The sequence below is a fragment of the Syngnathus scovelli genome, chromosome 2, assembly GCF_024217435.2.
Source record: "Syngnathus scovelli strain Florida chromosome 2, RoL_Ssco_1.2, whole genome shotgun sequence".
Taxonomy (NCBI): domain Eukaryota; kingdom Metazoa; phylum Chordata; class Actinopteri; order Syngnathiformes; family Syngnathidae; genus Syngnathus; species Syngnathus scovelli.
The window spans coordinates 1,703,413-1,720,090 of record NC_090848.1 but is presented as its reverse complement, the minus strand read 5'-3'; the positions used below and the strand labels follow the sequence as shown (position 1 = coordinate 1,720,090).

Sequence of the window (16,678 nt, the reverse complement as noted above, 5' to 3'; positions counted from 1 at the left end):
ACTGCAAGGTCACCAATGAAACAAAGAATTTGGGTTGGGAGGGGCGGGGCAGCGAGGACAAGAAACATGGCGACTTCTCCGTGTGATGCACAATCATCCTGGACTCGCATCCCATAATTCTCACGCTCATCGACTACCCATTTTGGAAGCCATGTTCTGGTGGCTACCGACTTCGAGAGAAGGTCCTCAAGGATGTCATCCAATGACACACACACACACGTGTGAGATACACAATTGCCACTCAGACGTAATTTCCTGCGCCAGTTTTTTTTCCCCCCATCACTCTCATTTCACACAAACAAACTCTAATTAAGAACCGCCGACACGAGCCAAAAACAAAGGCACGAGCGAGAGGGACGAGACTTCCCAAGAGCTCGACTCCTCGGGCACTTCACTCGGAAATTAACTTCAACCAGGAGCTCAATCCGAGCTGCCGCCGCGATATTACTGTCACTCACGAGAGTCTTTATTTCAATTCGCTTTTTACTGCGGCTAATGGAATCCATCTTGAAATGGGTTTTGGAAACAATTGGCGTTATATGTTTTTTTTATTTGTCGGAACGTCACGAGGCGGTTATTGGCTTTTCTCGAGGACGCCAGGCGGCTTTTGCCGAGCGACTACGGCAGTTGTCGAAGGAGCCGGAACGCGAGTGTCTTGTTAAGCAGATCGATGCGTCTTTGTGCCCTCCCGATGATCCGTGATATTATGAACGCTGGCTGATATTACATTTGGGCGCTATTGGAGAGCAGTCTTTCTCTGTCATGGTGACGGCCGAGCAAAACAATCATCTCTTCCACTCTGGCAAATATTCAATAAGGAGCTGAGGAAGGCACAGACACAGGCGGCCCGGCCGGGCTCTGTCACAAATTGTCTGATAGAAATAAATGTGCACATGCTCCGGCATACTGAATATCAATCATAGACACACACATACACACATTCACACAAACACACACTGAGAATGAATAAGAATAACAGACGCACTTCGTGCCAGGCGAAGTTCGGGCCTGATTAAAGCGGCTGTCGCATGAAAGCCTCGAAACAGTAAATATTCTTAATTTGTAGTGTAATGAAACAGATTAGGTGTTTGGAGTATTTTAGCAGGGATTACACAAATACGGAGAAATATTCAAAATAGTAAGATCTAGCTGGGTAATTTATGATGGAAACAGCAGGAGCACACCAGGATTAGAGGTCGGCCATCATCTCAAACAGCTTGGTCAAGGTTATGGAGCAAAAAAAAAAAAAAAAAGAAGCTTTTGTGATTGCGATAGGCCCCCGCAATGCCGGCCTGAAAGAAAAAGCCCAGACTTGTCTTGAGAGAGTCGAGGCCGCCTCGCCAAAGCGACGCTGTCACTCAAAACGACATCCCGCTTCCTGCGTTGGCCTTGTGCCGGGAAACACGAGCGTGAGTGGGAACTCAAAGCCGTCGTTTGTGTACACAATGCCGGAGAGCTCGCTCTTGCGACTTCATGTCTTTCATCCAGCACTGGCTAATTGCTGGAATCCAATCGAGGTTTCGAATTTTTTTTTGGGATGAAATTCCCAATGCAAAAGCTAAATTTTTCATTGTGTGTGTAATATCCTGTTGGGCCAGGATCAAAATAAAAATGGGGAAATTAAGAAAATACACATACAGGAGTAGAGAGGAAGAAGAAAGGAAAACACAGGAGACACGCGAGCGTGTGTTTGTGTCTGCCATGCGATGAAGGTTTTTCGTCTCTGAGCGGAATTACAAGTGGTGGGTTCAACAAACCCTCCAGTGGTCCACAAGAAAGAGAACACAGAGAAACTTGTCAAGCTGCAAAAGTGTTTTTGTGATCTCAAATTCAATCCAAAAAGTTTCAATTGGCCCTTTTCATCTTTTGGGACTTTTTGGTGTGCCGGGCCACCGCCCTGAAAGTGGCTGGACGTCACTGGACGCCATCGGCATGTTAACAGTACATTGGCTTCCAAAGTTCAGCGTTTCCCAACGGCTTAGGAGCCAAAGCAAATATTTGACGTAAAAAGTTTTTTTTAAAAAGTTGACGGCGCACCACAAAAATAGCAGTGCCACAAAAAATAGACATCAATTTAATTATGTATTTATCCACCACCACCATTATGTCAGGCTGGTTCATTTATTTATTTATTTATTTATTTATTTATTTATTTATTTATTTATGGTTTTGATGCTGCTTTTTTTTTTCAATATGATCATCAATGAATAAGATTGGCCTGTATTGATTCCTCACATTTTTCAATTTTAGAGCTGCTTACTAATGATTTTTTAAGAATTTTGATTTATTATTTATCTAAATTTACCTATTTTCTAAAAATAACCTCATTTTCCATTTTTTTTGGGTTGACAAAATTTTTTCAAATTGACAATTCAGTTACTGGTTTCGTCGGTATCGTGCTGTGTCAAGGACTGGCGGCAGGGGGCGCTACAGGCTGGTCAGCTGCAAGATACAAGCTGCGGGTGATCATTTTTTTTTTTGTGATGGGAAATGAAAGGCATCTTGATAATGTTTCACGCTGCAGTGGTTACAAAGAGTCCAAAGACCAAACGCCTGGCTCCTCATTATCATGACCCTCCTCAATATCGCCCCCCCACTCAAGTCGGATTGATTTGGACCTTCCCTTCCACCATCGCTCCATTACATACAAGCAAAAAATCCCAAAGTGTGTCACAGAGCACAGATATGTATTTGATAGCAATGCTGACTAATTTGAAGAATGATAGACTCCCCCCCCCCCCACTCATCCATCATGCTGTCATGTAAAGGTCTAGACAAGTCTAGACTGATGTTATCAAGAAAAAAAAAAGCTTAATTAGATCATAATAAATTCTCATTTCTGCCAGTGGTCTCCAAAGTTCTTGGCCAGCTCGGCGTGGACCAGCTGACACCCCGATGGTAATTTGAAACTGGCATTCAGCCGCCGCTCCAGCCCCCTTCGCAGACCACTGCACAGGCGTCTTCAAATGTCACCCAAACACGCACATGCCAAATCTGCATTTGTTCCTCTCTCACACACACACACACACAAACACACACACACGCACCAACTGAACGCTCCAACTAAACGTGCAGATGATTTTCATAAACGAAAAAAATAAAGTCCAAAAAGATTATAATGGATCCCACCAAGATATAACAAATGACTTTATGCTCTTTATAAACATACCAAGCTGTCAAAATGGTGTTCATGCGACCTTTGACCCTTTGAATGTTTAAATCAATGGAATTTTTCTTTCATTTCATACGAGGAACACCTGGGAACTTTGATACTTTGACACCAACGCACACCCATGGAGGAGATACTTTGCATTAAACACCGACATCTTCTCATTTACTTCAACATGTTAACCAAAGTAATGAATTTAATCGGCTCATTAACACCCACAAAGTTCCCAGAAGGCACAAAGCGGGTTCTTCTTGGGTGGAATTTGCATTACAGATATCCTGGCTGAGCGTGCATGCTAGCGACACAGTGAGCTTGCTTTTCCTGTCTTCTCTCTCTCTCTTTCTTTTTCTCTCTCTCTCTCTCCACACGCTAGCATCCATCCATTAATGCATGTGTCAAATAGGCTGCATTCAGCTGCATTTAGCCCGAGGGGGAGTGTGTATATCCATGTGTGTGTGTGTGTGCATGCCTGAGAACTTCAACTCCCCCCTTGGAGTGACAACATATAGTCACGTCTTCAGCTTGGCATTTTATTTGGAAATATAGTCCAACAAGTTCAATTGAAGAAGCACTTTAGAAAGAAAATTCATGCATGGCTCATCAATCCCAACATTCTAATCCAAAACCAAACACTAAGTGATGGAAGTCTCTGAGAAAGCATAAGAAGGATCATCACGGCTTATAATAATTAAGAGCTGGGTCCAAAACCGTCCAGCCGGCATTGAGTAGCATGCAAACATCCTTCAGTGGTCAAAAGGAAGGAACATGAAGAGTGGATGGACTGTTAAGCAGGCGAGTGAGGAGATGCTGGACCACAAACGGACCTAGCAGGAGTCACTGCATGACGATAAACGGAACATCTAGCTCAAAGTGACGGGCAATAAATGAAATATCCAAAAAGAGAACCTCGGATACGGTTCTGCAAAATCAAAAAATGGAGGCAATCAAAAAGCAGTCCACATAGAGGTAGCAAAACGCGTCATGGTGAAGTTAAGCAAGTTTCTTTTCCACGCTAATGAGCCAATCGGTGTGATTAAACTCCGCCAAGGTGTTTTGGGCGCAGGAAAAAAAAAAAAAACTTACCTGACTGCGCTGCGCTGGATCGGATGAGCAGCAAAGTAGCGAGGGCGCAGGCGAGGAACTTCATCTTGGAAAGACGGCTGATTATTCTTGTTAAACTCCCGCAACTCACATGTCCAATTAGGATATCCCGGTCGAGTCGTGCAATAATCAAGGAAAATCGAGCGGGGCTCCTCTCGTAACCGCTTGGTCGCGCACCACCCGGCGCAACCAGCCAGCCAGCGCACAGGCTTTACGCGCCGCTTGCTTGTGTTTGTTTACTAGTTCCCAGGCTGCCGCTCGGATCGCTTTCCGCTGTGGATCTACTGTGAGAAAAGGACGCCCGCACGCTGACACGCTGACACGCTGTCGGTGGCAGCTTGGGCGCGCGCGCGTGTCCGTGCGCGTCCACTTGTGTGCGCTGGGTATGAACACGCCTCCGCAATGTGACAGACACTTCACACAGCCAATTACAACAGCTAATAGACTTTTTTTTTTTTTTTTAAACAGTTGGTCTGGCTTGAAGGTTCGTCTACGTCACCGAATACAGCAGGCGTGTGATTTTGACCTGTGGCCGGAAGGTCACCTGTGCACATACGCACGTTTTCACGTTGGGAGATTTCCGTTGCTGAATTACGAGAGTGCAGCACAAACTTTTGTGGTCGTGAGCCAAAACGGACGTTCAGGCATAAAGTTAAAAAAAAGGCATAAAGTTAAAAAAATAAAATAAAAAAGCATGACTAGTAAATTGGGTTATACTATATGCATAAAATCTTTCATCTTTAACTACAATGAGTTGGGTATGTGAATTTTTATTTCATACAATGTATCAGTTCATTCAGTAAGATAAATAAATACAAAAAATACAAGAATGAATAAATCAACTTTGATTTACTAGTTTCAAGGGGAGGGGGGGGGGGGTTGATGTGGTCCCAAGCCCATACTGTGCCCACACAATAAAAAAAAACTTGATTTAATTATGTTGTGTATGTATTTGTATTGTGTGATTTAAAGTGAAAGCCTCAACTTAATGAGCTATGTTAAATAAACTGAAATGATAATTAGGAATGGTTGTTTAATGCTAGCAGATGGCAGAAGGCCATAAAACATTTTTTTTTTTTTTAATATGGGTGCTCATTAAAGGCTGAGCGGGAAAATGCTAATGCACATTCCTTTTCTGTGCTAATCTGTGAAATATTATATTAACTTAATTAAATATACTAACAATGCAAGATGAAATCCATATTTATGCGGACTGAAAAAATCGAGCATGAACGTATTCTTCTATTTATTTGAATGTTAAGAGTTTTCACTAGAGTTTAACGAATCTGCGCAGTAAATTAATGTTCATATGTGATGAATGGAACATGACAGAGCCGGCCGGTGTGGCTACAGTTAAACTTAAGTTCGAGTTGATGGACGTTGGAGCCACCAAATATGTAAATCGTGCGCTTTCCTCTGCTGCCATCTAGCGAATTTTACGGAGAAACGCGTAAAATTAGAGTTAGTATTCACTATGAACAGTAGAGGGCGCTGTAATTTACTTGAGAGGGGAAAAATCCCATTAGTAAATCTGCAAAGGAATAAAGGATGAAATGAAAAAATATTTAAAAATGTATAGCATCATTTGATTTGGACCAAGTATGCCAATGAAAACACAATGCAAAAAAAAAAAAAAACAGCCTTCATCTTTTTATTTGTTTAGCTTTAGCTTTATTTAAAGCAGGCTGAGGGGCATTTTCTTCGGCAACTCTTTTCAGTCTAACCACAATAGTGATCCTTGGTTTATACTATTTAAACTACTATAAAAAAAAAAAAAAAGGATTATGGTTTTCGTGCCAGAATGTAGAAATACTTGGTCACAATGGTGAGCTCCACGTCTGGCGAGGACACCTGCATGGCAGCCATCAGCCTGAAACCAAAGACAGTTTAAGTTTATAATCGAGAAAAAATTGCCTCAGGTTTTAATTTTTAAAAAATCAATCAAGGAATAATAATAATAATCATCGTAATAATGATAATAGCTCTATTTATACGATATGGCGGCCTTTCAAGGGACCAAATCACACATTTATTGTCCTGCTGTCTCTACTGGCTCCATTGGGGGGTTATGGAGTTCAATGTTTAGCGACAAGCTAACTGAGGTTAGTTGAAGAGTACATGTAAATGTCTGACTTGTTTCTGATGTCATCAGAGAGACGCTTGGCCGCGGTGGCATCCTGGCTCTTCATTTTCCGGTAACTAGTAAATGTCTCGACCAAACCAATGTAACGGTTTACTGTCGCCGTCCTGTAAATTTTTTGACAGCCGTTCCTAGATACACAAAAAAAAAAAAGTAGGGCAAAATTAGAAGTTGTCTTATCAGTTGACTTTTGTTTGTAAACAAATATTTGGGACTCCACTTGCGTCACCAGAATGTTAACACAAAAAAAAGAACACTAGTGTGGAATCCGAAAGATGGGACACTCACCACTCTTTGTCCGGAAAGGGGCAGGAGTCAAACATCTCCAAGTAGGTTTGTGAAGAACAGGTACCCAGACAAGGATTTTTGTAGGGGAGTAGAGCTGCATAAAACTAATCATAAACAATAACTCAAGACACGTATGCATCATCCTACATCATCAGGGCAAACCATTCAGTAGTCCCGAAGCACAAAAATCAACTATAGACTATATTTGTGATATACAATTTAAAATCCATTAAATCACACTGCTGTCGTGAAATTCATTGTGTCAATCACCTCTTTGCAGATGTCGTTAAGTGCGCTAGTGGCGTCGCCGTACTCCAGCTCCATGTCCATCGTGTTACTCAGCAGGGCCAGGCAGCCGTTGGGCTTAAGGACCCGCTCAGCCTCCTTCAGGAACCGAGGCCATTCAAACCAGTGGGCCGCCGTCATAGCCGCCAAAAGGTCCACCTGGCCGGATTCAAACGGCAGTTCTTCAGCGGGACTCTGGCTGGAATCAGGAGGGGGGTAGAAGTTAAAAAATAATTGGGCTTGCAGTTAAACCTAAGTGAATCTTGACAATAATTGAATTATTAACAACACATTCCAGTTTCATGCATCCATCACCCTGCTTTCATCTCACCTGTACGAGACATTTGGGGAAGTGCTATAGGCCCGAGCCAGCTCCAGTTGAGCGGGGCTCACGTCTGTTCCAACGACCTGCTTGAAGAACGGAGCCAAGAGTACGGTTCCCTTCCCGTTTCCACAGCCAACATCCACTGCAAGATTGAACTTGTTTTGCATCTGAAAGAGAACATTCAAAGTAACTATTAAAAAATCTCTTTCATTTAGACCGTTTTAAAATTGGGTTATAAGATCCAAAAAATACAATTGGTTATCTGAATGATTGCATTCTCATTACATAATAAAAACATACCTTTGGTTCCATAAAGTCCATAATCTTGTTGATGAGTTCATAAGGGGTCAATCTATACTGCAGGTAGGCCGCCACATGGTCCCTTTCTTCAAACAACCTAAAGGCCATGACGTCCCGCATATGCAAACGACGGACTGAACTTGGCAACCTCGCTACTGTTCTATATCAACACGTCAGCAAATTCTTGCAACATTAGGGTGGGTTGGGTTTTTGTGGGTGTGTGTGTTTTTTTGTTTTTTTTTATACCCCTGCATTGGCAGTATAAGAGCAGTAGAGAGCAGCATTGGAACACCCATCATTCCCTGCCCGAGGGCAAAGAGGTTATCATGGCTCATTCACTCTGAGCAGGACTGCAGTGGGACTTCTTTTCAGTGCTCAGATTTTGTTATAAACATTTTAATAACAATTACTGTAGTAATCAAAAGTAGCTCCCCATTCCCTACAAGCACTTTTATATTGAATTTGATTTTTAAAAAAAAATCCCTTGAATGTGTTTACCAGATCACGTGTTTATTCGAACATGTCAGAATTGGACAAAGTACCATAACACTGAATTAGACATTTTATACATTCATCAAAGTTGTAACACAATAGCCTGTGTTAAAATGGAGTGGAACCTAAATTCCACCCTGATTGGTGTCTAGATCTGAAATTGAAACCACACCTCTATGGACTAATTGATATTGACAGGTTTATTATAATCAAGACAATTTTCCTCCATGCTTGCATCATGACAGAATCCAAGTTAGCTTTCCAGCACATACCTGACTTGGGCAGCAAACTCATATTGTCGAAAAGGTGTCAATTGTGGACTTTCTTCTGCTTCCGCCTACCGAATTTGACCGAAAAATGCGTAACATTGGTGTTAGTTAACATAATGGCCAGAAGAGGGCGCTGTAACATCAGGTGAAAACATCCGCAATGCTCCGTTGTCACCTGGACCGGAAATTCCGCACCTTTATTGAGCTAATGGCTTGTTTTACCTTCTGTCAGCTTTTGAAAGTGAATTTCATTGTTCTGCCTGCCACTACACACTGCCTTAAATGGATGAACAAAGACATAAATTCCAAATGCAAAAAGCATTCTATGCTATTTTAAACTACAGTGATCCCTCGCTACTTCGCGTTTCGTTTATCGCGGCTTCACTACATCGCGGATTTTTTTTTTCAAAATTAAAAAAACATTTAAAAGTCAAAATAAACTTATAACTTGAGGAAACATGTGTCTAACCTTTAGGACAATGTAGTATTGCTCCAAATGTCTGTTTACATTCCTTTAGATGTCCGTTTCATGTGTTAGCACGATCGCATATTAGCATCTTTCGCTAACTCCTTAGTCTGCCCGGTACTTTTGTTGGTGACCGTACTTCGCGGGTTTCACTTATCGTGGGTGGTTTTTGGAACCAATTATCCACGATGAACGAGGGCTTACCGTATATTCTTGCTCTTCAGTACCTTGATGATCATAAGGTTACAAGTTCCATAACAACACAGTCACCCAAATAAACCAGTTTTATATTGCGACAGCAAGCAAACAGCTATCAAAAACATCTTGCGCTAGTTAGTTTGTCAATTAGTTAGTTACCAACATCATAATCAAAGTAATCATTTTGATTTTGTAAACAGACGCTACATGGTTGCTAAAGGGGAATATGCTAACCCTTTAGCAGGCAACAAGCAACTCCTCCCACCAGCCACACATTTCTTGCTTTGTCTCAATAGAATTCCGAGAGAGAAAAATATATCGTCCATCACACACTAAAACAAATGACACATTTTCCGTGTACAAAACAATGTACAAGGTCGGCGAGTAGCCTGATCTGGCGCAGATGACAGTCAAAACATTACAGCTAGGAATGGAACAATAACATTCACCTAAAACCATTTGTTTGATATAAAAGAAACCTGTGAAGTGAATAACATTCACCTTTCCAGCTTGACAAACATGTTGTTTAGTCCTGGCGGCGGGCTAATGTCATCATCATATGAAAGCTACAGTACAGAGCAACGTCTTTAACCTAAATAAAAAAAGAAGACATGACAAAGCTGAATTACAGTTTAGCCAATGAATCACATTGACACGAGTCGGTGATTTCGCGTTGCCAACGACTGTCATGTCACACGACTAATTTTGGTTTGTTGTTGTGTCCCCTGTGAGCAACTTCGGCGGGGGGGAAAGGCAGCCGGCCGGGCAAGGAATCAAATGACAGTCGGTTCTGCTATGATTAGGGGGTGGCTTCCCACTGTGGAAGGTCAAGGCATTTTTTTTTTTTGCGTCCCGTCGAGCACACAGCCACGATCACTCGGTTGTCTGTGTCATCATCTGGTTTTTGTCAACATTAGAAGGTAAGAAAGAGAAGAGCAAATGAATATCCACAGTTGATCTCAGGCTAGTAAACAAAAACGTGCTGGAGCTGCTTTCTCGAGTTCATCATGGAGAGCGGTTGGTTGCTCAAGGCGGTTTGCGTGGCGTTCTTCATCAACGGTGAGTATTTGTCGAGAAAAGATGATATCAATTCATTGAAACTTGCCTGTCTGTTTTTCTGTCTAAATGTTTGGAAGTTTTTGTGCAGGATCTCAAATCAAATGTAGGGGCAGAAATAATTCAAATAAAACCCATTCATGTTATAATATATATATATTTTGGATGATTGCGCAAGAAGCAGAGGTTAGTTTGACACTAAGTGGTCCTTCAAGTCAGTCAAGTCCATCTGAGACAACCCTGTTTGTAAATAGTACACGCTAAACATTCTTGAAAGATATTTGCCGTGACGCATTTGTGGATCTATGTCTAAACTTTCAGATCCGCCGGCATGAGCAGCAACTTTGTACTGCCAGATCACTTGAAAGCAAAATTGGACTTCACAAATCTGACCCGGAGTTAACCTTTGGAATAGCAGCAAAGGAAAAGTGATGTTGATGTTCTTAATTTTGGACTTGCTAGCTTCAGAATGTGTCGTCATTTTAATAAACTCACTTTTCAGTTTCATTTAAATCACCCTGCAGGGTTAGCAAACATCTCAAGATGGCAAACCGGTTTAGATGTGAGCGCTTTAGGGCTTGTCGTTTGCGGAATTCCGCAAAACTAGGAAGGTTTGCGCAATTATCTTGCGTGAAGAAGGTGACGTTACGAGCGACGCAGTAACTGACAGATGACAAATAAGGAGGGGGAGAACCAGAATGTGTGTTTGTTATGCAGATGAGCTGTCGGCATTTCCCTTCAGGTGTGTCTGGCTGCGACCGAGGACTCTACGAGAAAGTCATCGACGATTTCTGTTTGATTAACTTCAAGTCGGACATGGGGGCAATGGACAAACGTCTGTGGTGCAGCTGGCCGGACACCACGCAGTGAGTAAAGAGGCCTTGCACGAGGGATTCACACGTGATTCTTGTGAGGGGTCAATTTTTTATTTTTTTTTTATGTCAAATAAGTGCACAAGATCTGGTCAAACTTTTGTTGAGAACGTCGGGCATGTGAGGCATTGCTATCTGACATTAAATAAAATAAAAAAATAAATTAAAAAAAATTAAAGTAAAATTCGAAAAAATGTAATTAATTATTGAAAAAATAAAAATTAAATTAAAAAAAAAAAAGAAGTCACCTCCCTGACCCTTGACCTCCATTTTCCAATGCTACAGGATCTACGAGGAACTGACTAACTGCACCTACCAGGTGGCCTTGAGGATGGACTGCTTCTGGCCCGATCAGATAGTGGACCGCTTCTTTGCGAGGATCCACAGAGACTACTTTCTTGACTGCCCGCCGACCGGCCGGCTCATCCGCGACCCGCCGGCTAGCGTCCTTGCTCCATTCATCGGCGTGCCCATATTGGTCACGTTGCTCGTGACAGCCCTGGTGGTGTGGAGGAGTAAACACACAGAGGGTGTTCTATAGCGACACTTATACATACAAAGCGGTGACTTTTTCAAACATCCCTTTAGTGAAGCTGATCTTAACTCATCCACTTACCAGCCAAAATGGATCTTTGACATCAATAGCCGTCGATGGTAGTAAACGAGTTAATAATCTCTTGCAAAGGAATTAAGTATAAGACTTTTAGAATCCTTTTGTGTGGACACTCAGAAAAACACAATGCAAAAGAAAACAGCCTCCAAGGAGTATTTATTTTTGTAACTCTTAACAGATCCTTGCTTTATAGTATTTCTATTACTACAATACAAAAGGATCACGGTTTTCGTGCCAGCATGTAGAAATACTTGATCTTCATGGTGAGCTCCGTGTCTGGCGAGGACACCTGCATGGCAGCCGTCAGCCTGAAACGAAAGATGAGTTAAATTCAATATTGGTCGAGAGAAACAAAGAGTATGTCATCAACAGTGGTAAACAAAAGCAGGGATTTGCTGTGTACAATGTCTCACTTGTTTCTGATGTCGTCAGAGAGTCGCTCGGCCTTGACGGCATCCTGGCTCTTCAGATTTTGGTAGTTAGTAAATGTCTCGATCAAACCAATAAAACTGTTGACAGTCACCGTCCTGTAAATATTTTGACAGCCGTTCCTAGATGCACACAAAATGGAGAAGGAAAATTCAAAATGGCCATACCATGCAAATGTTATTTTTTTTATTTGTTGATAGACAAATAGTTGGTACTCATAGATACCTGCCGAGCCATAAAGTTAAAATAATTAAACATAAATATGTCTTGGTAAATAACGAAAATGTGCTTGTGATCAAGCTGTTCTTATTTTTTGAATAATTGACCAATCACGACTGCTACAACACTCCTTGAGGTTCTTTGATTAAAAAAAAAAAAAAATCTATTAAGCCATAACGGGACTATTTTAAATTGTGATAAAATTGCAATATTATAGAATCAAAAAAAAAAATAGTACACTCACCACTCTTTTTCCGGGAAGGAGCAGGATTCAAACATGTCGAAGTAAATTTGTGACGGACAGGATCTCAGACAAGGGTGATTAAAAGGAAGCAGTGCTGCATAAAACTAATCATGAAAAAAATTAATTAAAAAACAAACAAAAACATCACAAGTCACGAAAGCAAACCTGTCAGAATTTCTGAAACATAAAAACAATTCAATTTCTTCGTAGTTAACAGCCAATCGGAGTGACCAATCGGAGTGACCAATCGGAGTGACCAATCGGAGCAACCAATCGGAGTGACCAATCGGAGCGACCAATCGGAGCGACCAATGGTCACAAATCAAATTCAAATCATACTCAAAACGCATTATGACAACATTTTCATGATTCTTTGCCATTATACTGCTTGTATGATGAGTGTGTGTGCAAAATTGGCATATGTGTGGATTTTATTTCATAAAAACTTGACTGTGGCTGGTGTTATAAAAAAATGGCTTTTCAACCAGGTGTTTGTTTGTTATGGTGTGAAACTGAATTGACTGCAAGCATCAGATGCATTCATCTAAACTCCACATTTATATTTTGATTATGTAGTTAGTATAAAAAATATGGAAAAGTATCAAGGGGTCTAAGAATACCGCATCCATTTTAAAATAACAGAAAAATTCCGGTTTTAAACATTTTCCCTGAGGCATGGGAGGGTGACCAAAGTGACCAAAGGCCACTCAGAAATGACAATGCAAACATAAAACAATGAGCCACATTTTTTTTTTTTGTTCCAGAACTAGAATTAGAAAATAGTTTTGGGTCAGAAGATAAAAAAAAAGTTTTTACCTCTTTACAGATGTTGTTAAGTGTGCTAGTGGCGTCTCCGTACTCCAGCTCCCTTTCCATGAAGTTGCCCAGCACGGCCAGGCAGCCCTTGGGCTTAAGTACCCGCTCAACCTCCTTCAGGAACCGAGGCCGATCGAACCAGTGGGCCGCCGTCATGGCCGTTACCAGGTCCACCTGGCTGGACTTAAACGGCAGTTCTTCTGCCGGACTGGGCCTGGATGTCGGAGGCGGCCGTAAGGAGTAACGTGGAGGAGAGGGTGGAGAGACGTTAGAACATGGCTGGGAAAAAAAAAAAAGCATGAGAGCCTAAAGGAATGCTGGAATTCTTGATGTAAACGATCGTCGTAAATTCTCGGCGTGTTAAGACACAGAAACTGTAATGGAAACGAAAACAAATGGGCTTGGAGTTCAAATGTGGATCTCGGATCTGATTCGTCACCCTGCTTTCACCTCACCTGTACGAGACGTTTGAAGAAGTGCTTTTGGCCCGAGCCAGCTCCAGTTGAGCGGGGCTCACGTCTGTCCCGACGACCTGCTTGAAGTACGGAGCCAAGAGTACGGTTCCCTTCCCGTTTCCACAGCCCACATCCACTGCCAGGTTAAACTTGTTTTGCCTCTAGAAGGGAATTTACATTAGCTTTCATTTACACCGTTTTTGAATTGGGTTTTAAAATCCAAAAATCATGTTATTGGTAATCTGAATGATTGCAGTGTCATTAAATAATAAAAACATACCTTTGGTCCCATAAAATCCATAATTTTGTTGATGAGTTCATAAGGGGTCACTCTATATTGAAGGTAGGCCGCCACATGGGCGCTCTTCTCAAACAACCTAAAGGCCATGACGTCCTGGTAGATGCAAGCGACAGACTGATCATACTTGCCTCTACTCCACGTCAGGTAAACCTCAGGATGGGTTGGTTTCATTTGGTTTGTTGGATTTTTTGTTTCTGCCCTTGCACTTGCATTATACGAGCAGTAGAGGGCAGCATTACAACGTGCATCCTTGAGATATTTGCGGCAAAAGTTCTTTTCCTTACTATCTGAAATGCCTGAATGAAAATAAATGAAATGATTGCAAGCTGTCTGCAATGCTTCCATTAGAAAATATAAACTTGAATGCTGTGCTACTTTTAAATCTCCCAGAATCCAGTGTCAAGTGGTTGAGGTTTTTGGAAATTTCAAAAAGGTGAGCTTGCACTGCAGCTGCTCTGTGAAATTCATGAAGCCATCTTTATTTTTTGAGTTATGAGCTGCCTATGAGCATCAATCCCTTGACCCTTTACTTGAAGTGCAAATTTGAAGGAGAGGCCGGTAATCCCACTCCGACAGAAGGAAGGTGTTTGGTTTTGACAATAGAAATGGATTAAACCGTTTACATTAAAGGCCACTTTAATTGAACTAATCAATCCTGATTCTGCTGCCATAAGATAACGGATGAATGGGACAGATAAAGTATGTAGGTCATGGATGGGGGGGGGTGGGGAGGTTTTTGGTGGACATTCACACCAAGCAATTCTGATTCTGAGCCAAATGGATTGACTTCTTCTGCCGTTCACCAGAATAGTTTTTCATGGCGGTCTCACGCTGCAGATGTTCAGGTCCAGATATCAAAACCACCCGCAGTGTTCTACTTAATTCCACCACCATTAGTTTCTTGGTGAACTCCATGTCCACCTGTCTTGCGCAATCAATACTGACAGAAAACAAGCACGGTAGCAGTGACCTTTCCATTCTACCTGTTAGCGACGTGAGGTCGTTAAACTCAGCTGTTTAATTAGCAGGGGGATGGCAATCAAGGAGGAGTCTCGGATCTTTTCGGGCACGGACATGGATCAATGGCCATCGGGGAGCCTTTAGGTGCTGCGGCAACACGACTTTGCCGTGCTCGGAATGCAAAGGAAAACACAATGAGGAAGAAAACACAATGGGCTCATAAAAACGTCCGTACTGAAACATGAGTCTTTGGAAAGCGCGCTTAACTCGCGAGCTACATATGGGTGGTTCTCAGAAAGTGTGGTACAACGGTTAATACCGTATTGGCCCGAATATAAGACAACCCTGATTATAAGACGACCCCGTTTTTCAAGACTCAAGTTTGAAAAAAGACTTTTTGAACACCAAATTGAATTTCATACAGAAAATGATTACAGTATATCTGAAACAAATGATTATAACAATATATTTGGGAGAAAAAGCATGTTATTTTGCCTCATTCAACTGTCAATCACATCTTAATATCTGAATATATTAATATGTAAACTAAACTGTAATCACATTTGTAAATAAATTTTTTTCATTTTCTGTTATCTCTTCCCTTATTTTCTTCCCTTTTCTTTCTTACCGCTATTTTTAATTTTTCTTCTTCGTGACAGGGGTTCGCTTTGGCCTGGGGAGTTAAGATCAGCATTCGCTTTAAATATATCTGGCGCCATCTAGCGTTGTGAATGGGTATAACGTCTAGACCTCGAATATAAGACCACCCCCACTTTTTCAGTCTTATTGCAAAGCAAAAAACACCGTCTTATATTCGTGCCAATACGGTATATATATAAACTTCACAGGGCTGCAATAATGGCAAGCTAAAGTGTCTTAGCACCTCGGCAACGCACACATTTTAACTTGCCTGCAAGCAATCACGCACCCAAACACCTGCTGAGCTCCGAACACAAGCACGAAGCATAAAAAAGAATCCCAACGCTCAAGTCTGTTGCTCTATTTTTACAGCAAGAGAGTGAAAGAACTACATAATGCATGACAGCTCCGTGGAGCGCTGAAGACTCGCTCGTCCACCGCAAGCCCAGGTTGACTTTGCGAGTCTAAGACCTTATTAGTGTGTATGCAGGCTTAAGTCCGTTCCAGTTCCGGCTTGGTCTTGTTTGCCCAACAACTGGCTGGAAGCGTTTCCGAGCGAGACAGGTGATTAGACTGGTTTGGCTCAAAATAACTATTCATTTATTCTTCACACTACACACACACACACAAAACCAGCCCACCAGAATCCCAAATTCACGGATACCAAGAATTTAAAATAATGTCTCACACAACAAAGTGAGATTTAAGAAGGCAAAATACCTCATCGGACCAAAGATAGACGTCGCTCAAAGTAGCAAATAGATGGAAGCTTAATCGGGAATGCTACTCGGCAACCCTTAGCGTGATTAAGCTTTAATTACAGAGGCCCACGGTGACACATTCCCTATAATTGTAACTATCGAAGCACTCGGCTGCGGCTTGCACAAAATCAAAAGCCCCTCCCCCACCCGCCGATTGCTTGTTGATGTAAATGGCCTCTCGTTGATGAAGCGGTGCCTCGGGCGTTTCTTCCAAAATACCGCATGAATCTTGGTGAGGTAACGCCAGGTGTGTCCAAGTGTGACATTTAGTTGGACTTTT

General features: G+C 41.9%; 4 protein-coding genes across 6 annotated transcripts in view; 1 reads left to right on the top strand and 3 right to left on the bottom strand.

Annotated features, from left to right (window-relative positions):
• The window catches only part of LOC125988097 (receptor tyrosine-protein kinase erbB-4), a 122,467-nt gene extending 117,729 nt beyond the window's left edge, over positions 1 to 4,738 (bottom strand). For 2 of the 3 annotated variants that reach the window (XM_049752907.2, XM_049752909.2), the window contains exon 1: positions 4,253 to 4,736. In XM_049752907.2, the coding sequence (XP_049608864.1) occupies positions 4,253 to 4,316 (64 nt within the window). In that variant the 5' untranslated portion in view covers positions 4,317 to 4,736. Of the gene's footprint in view, positions 1 to 4,252 lie in introns of all 3 variants that reach the window. The other variant, XM_049752908.2, reaches the window with a different exon arrangement.
• Positions 4,739 to 5,023: 285 nt separating this feature from the next.
• LOC125988730 (putative methyltransferase DDB_G0268948) lies at positions 5,024 to 7,808 on the bottom strand. The gene is made up of 6 exons (XM_049754332.2): positions 7,609 to 7,808; positions 7,315 to 7,475; positions 6,969 to 7,182; positions 6,699 to 6,802; positions 6,404 to 6,541; positions 5,024 to 6,140 (listed from the first exon to the last, which is right to left on the bottom strand). Exons 1-6 carry the CDS (start codon positions 7,726 to 7,728, stop codon positions 6,053 to 6,055), a joined length of 825 nt encoding a protein of 274 aa, XP_049610289.1. The 5' UTR covers positions 7,729 to 7,808; the 3' UTR covers positions 5,024 to 6,052.
• Positions 7,809 to 9,873: 2,065 nt separating this feature from the next.
• LOC125988731 (receptor activity-modifying protein 1) lies at positions 9,874 to 12,096 on the top strand. The gene is made up of 3 exons (XM_049754334.2): positions 9,874 to 10,092; positions 10,832 to 10,955; positions 11,247 to 12,096. The coding sequence occupies exons 1-3, from the start codon at positions 10,041 to 10,043 to the stop codon at positions 11,500 to 11,502; spliced, it is 432 nt and encodes a 143-aa protein (XP_049610291.1). The 5' UTR covers positions 9,874 to 10,040; the 3' UTR covers positions 11,503 to 12,096.
• Positions 11,704 to 14,349, bottom strand: LOC125988729 (uncharacterized). Its single transcript, XM_049754331.2, has 6 exons — positions 14,018 to 14,349; positions 13,738 to 13,898; positions 13,283 to 13,496; positions 12,467 to 12,570; positions 11,988 to 12,125; positions 11,704 to 11,882 (listed from the first exon to the last, which is right to left on the bottom strand). Exons 1-6 carry the CDS (start codon positions 14,207 to 14,209, stop codon positions 11,795 to 11,797), a joined length of 897 nt encoding a protein of 298 aa, XP_049610288.1. The 5' UTR covers positions 14,210 to 14,349; the 3' UTR covers positions 11,704 to 11,794.
• Between the last annotated feature and the right edge of the window lie 2,329 nt (positions 14,350 to 16,678).

Bases quoted from the DNA above. Each gene is read 5' to 3' on its own strand.
- LOC125988731 (XM_049754334.2), top strand. From the start codon at position 10,041: ATGGAGAGCGGTTGGTTGCTCAAGGCGGTTTGCGTGGCGTTCTTCATC. The intron at 10,093-10,831 runs GTGAGTATTTGT...ATTTCCCTTCAG, and splicing joins CGTGGCGTTCTTCATCAACG to GTGTGTCTGGCTGCGACCGA. The intron at 10,956-11,246 runs GTGAGTAAAGAG...CCAATGCTACAG, and splicing joins AGCTGGCCGGACACCACGCA to GATCTACGAGGAACTGACTA.
- LOC125988730 (XM_049754332.2), bottom strand. From the start codon at position 7,728: ATGCGGGACGTCATGGCCTTTAGGTTGTTTGAAGAAAGGGACCATGTG. The intron at 7,183-7,314 runs GTGAGATGAAAG...TCCTGATTCCAG, and splicing joins TCCCCAAATGTCTCGTACAG to CCAGAGTCCCGCTGAAGAAC. The intron at 6,141-6,403 runs GTCAGACATTTA...CTTTGGTTTCAG, and splicing joins TCTGATGACATCAGAAACAA to GCTGATGGCTGCCATGCAGG.
- LOC125988729 (XM_049754331.2), bottom strand. From the start codon at position 14,209: ATGAAACCAACCCATCCTGAGGTTTACCTGACGTGGAGTAGAGGCAAG. The intron at 13,899-14,017 runs GTATGTTTTTAT...ATTCCCTTCTAG, and splicing joins TGGATTTTATGGGACCAAAG to AGGCAAAACAAGTTTAACCT. The intron at 12,571-13,282 runs GTAAAAACTTTT...TTTCATGATTAG, and splicing joins TTAACAACATCTGTAAAGAG to TTTTATGCAGCACTGCTTCC.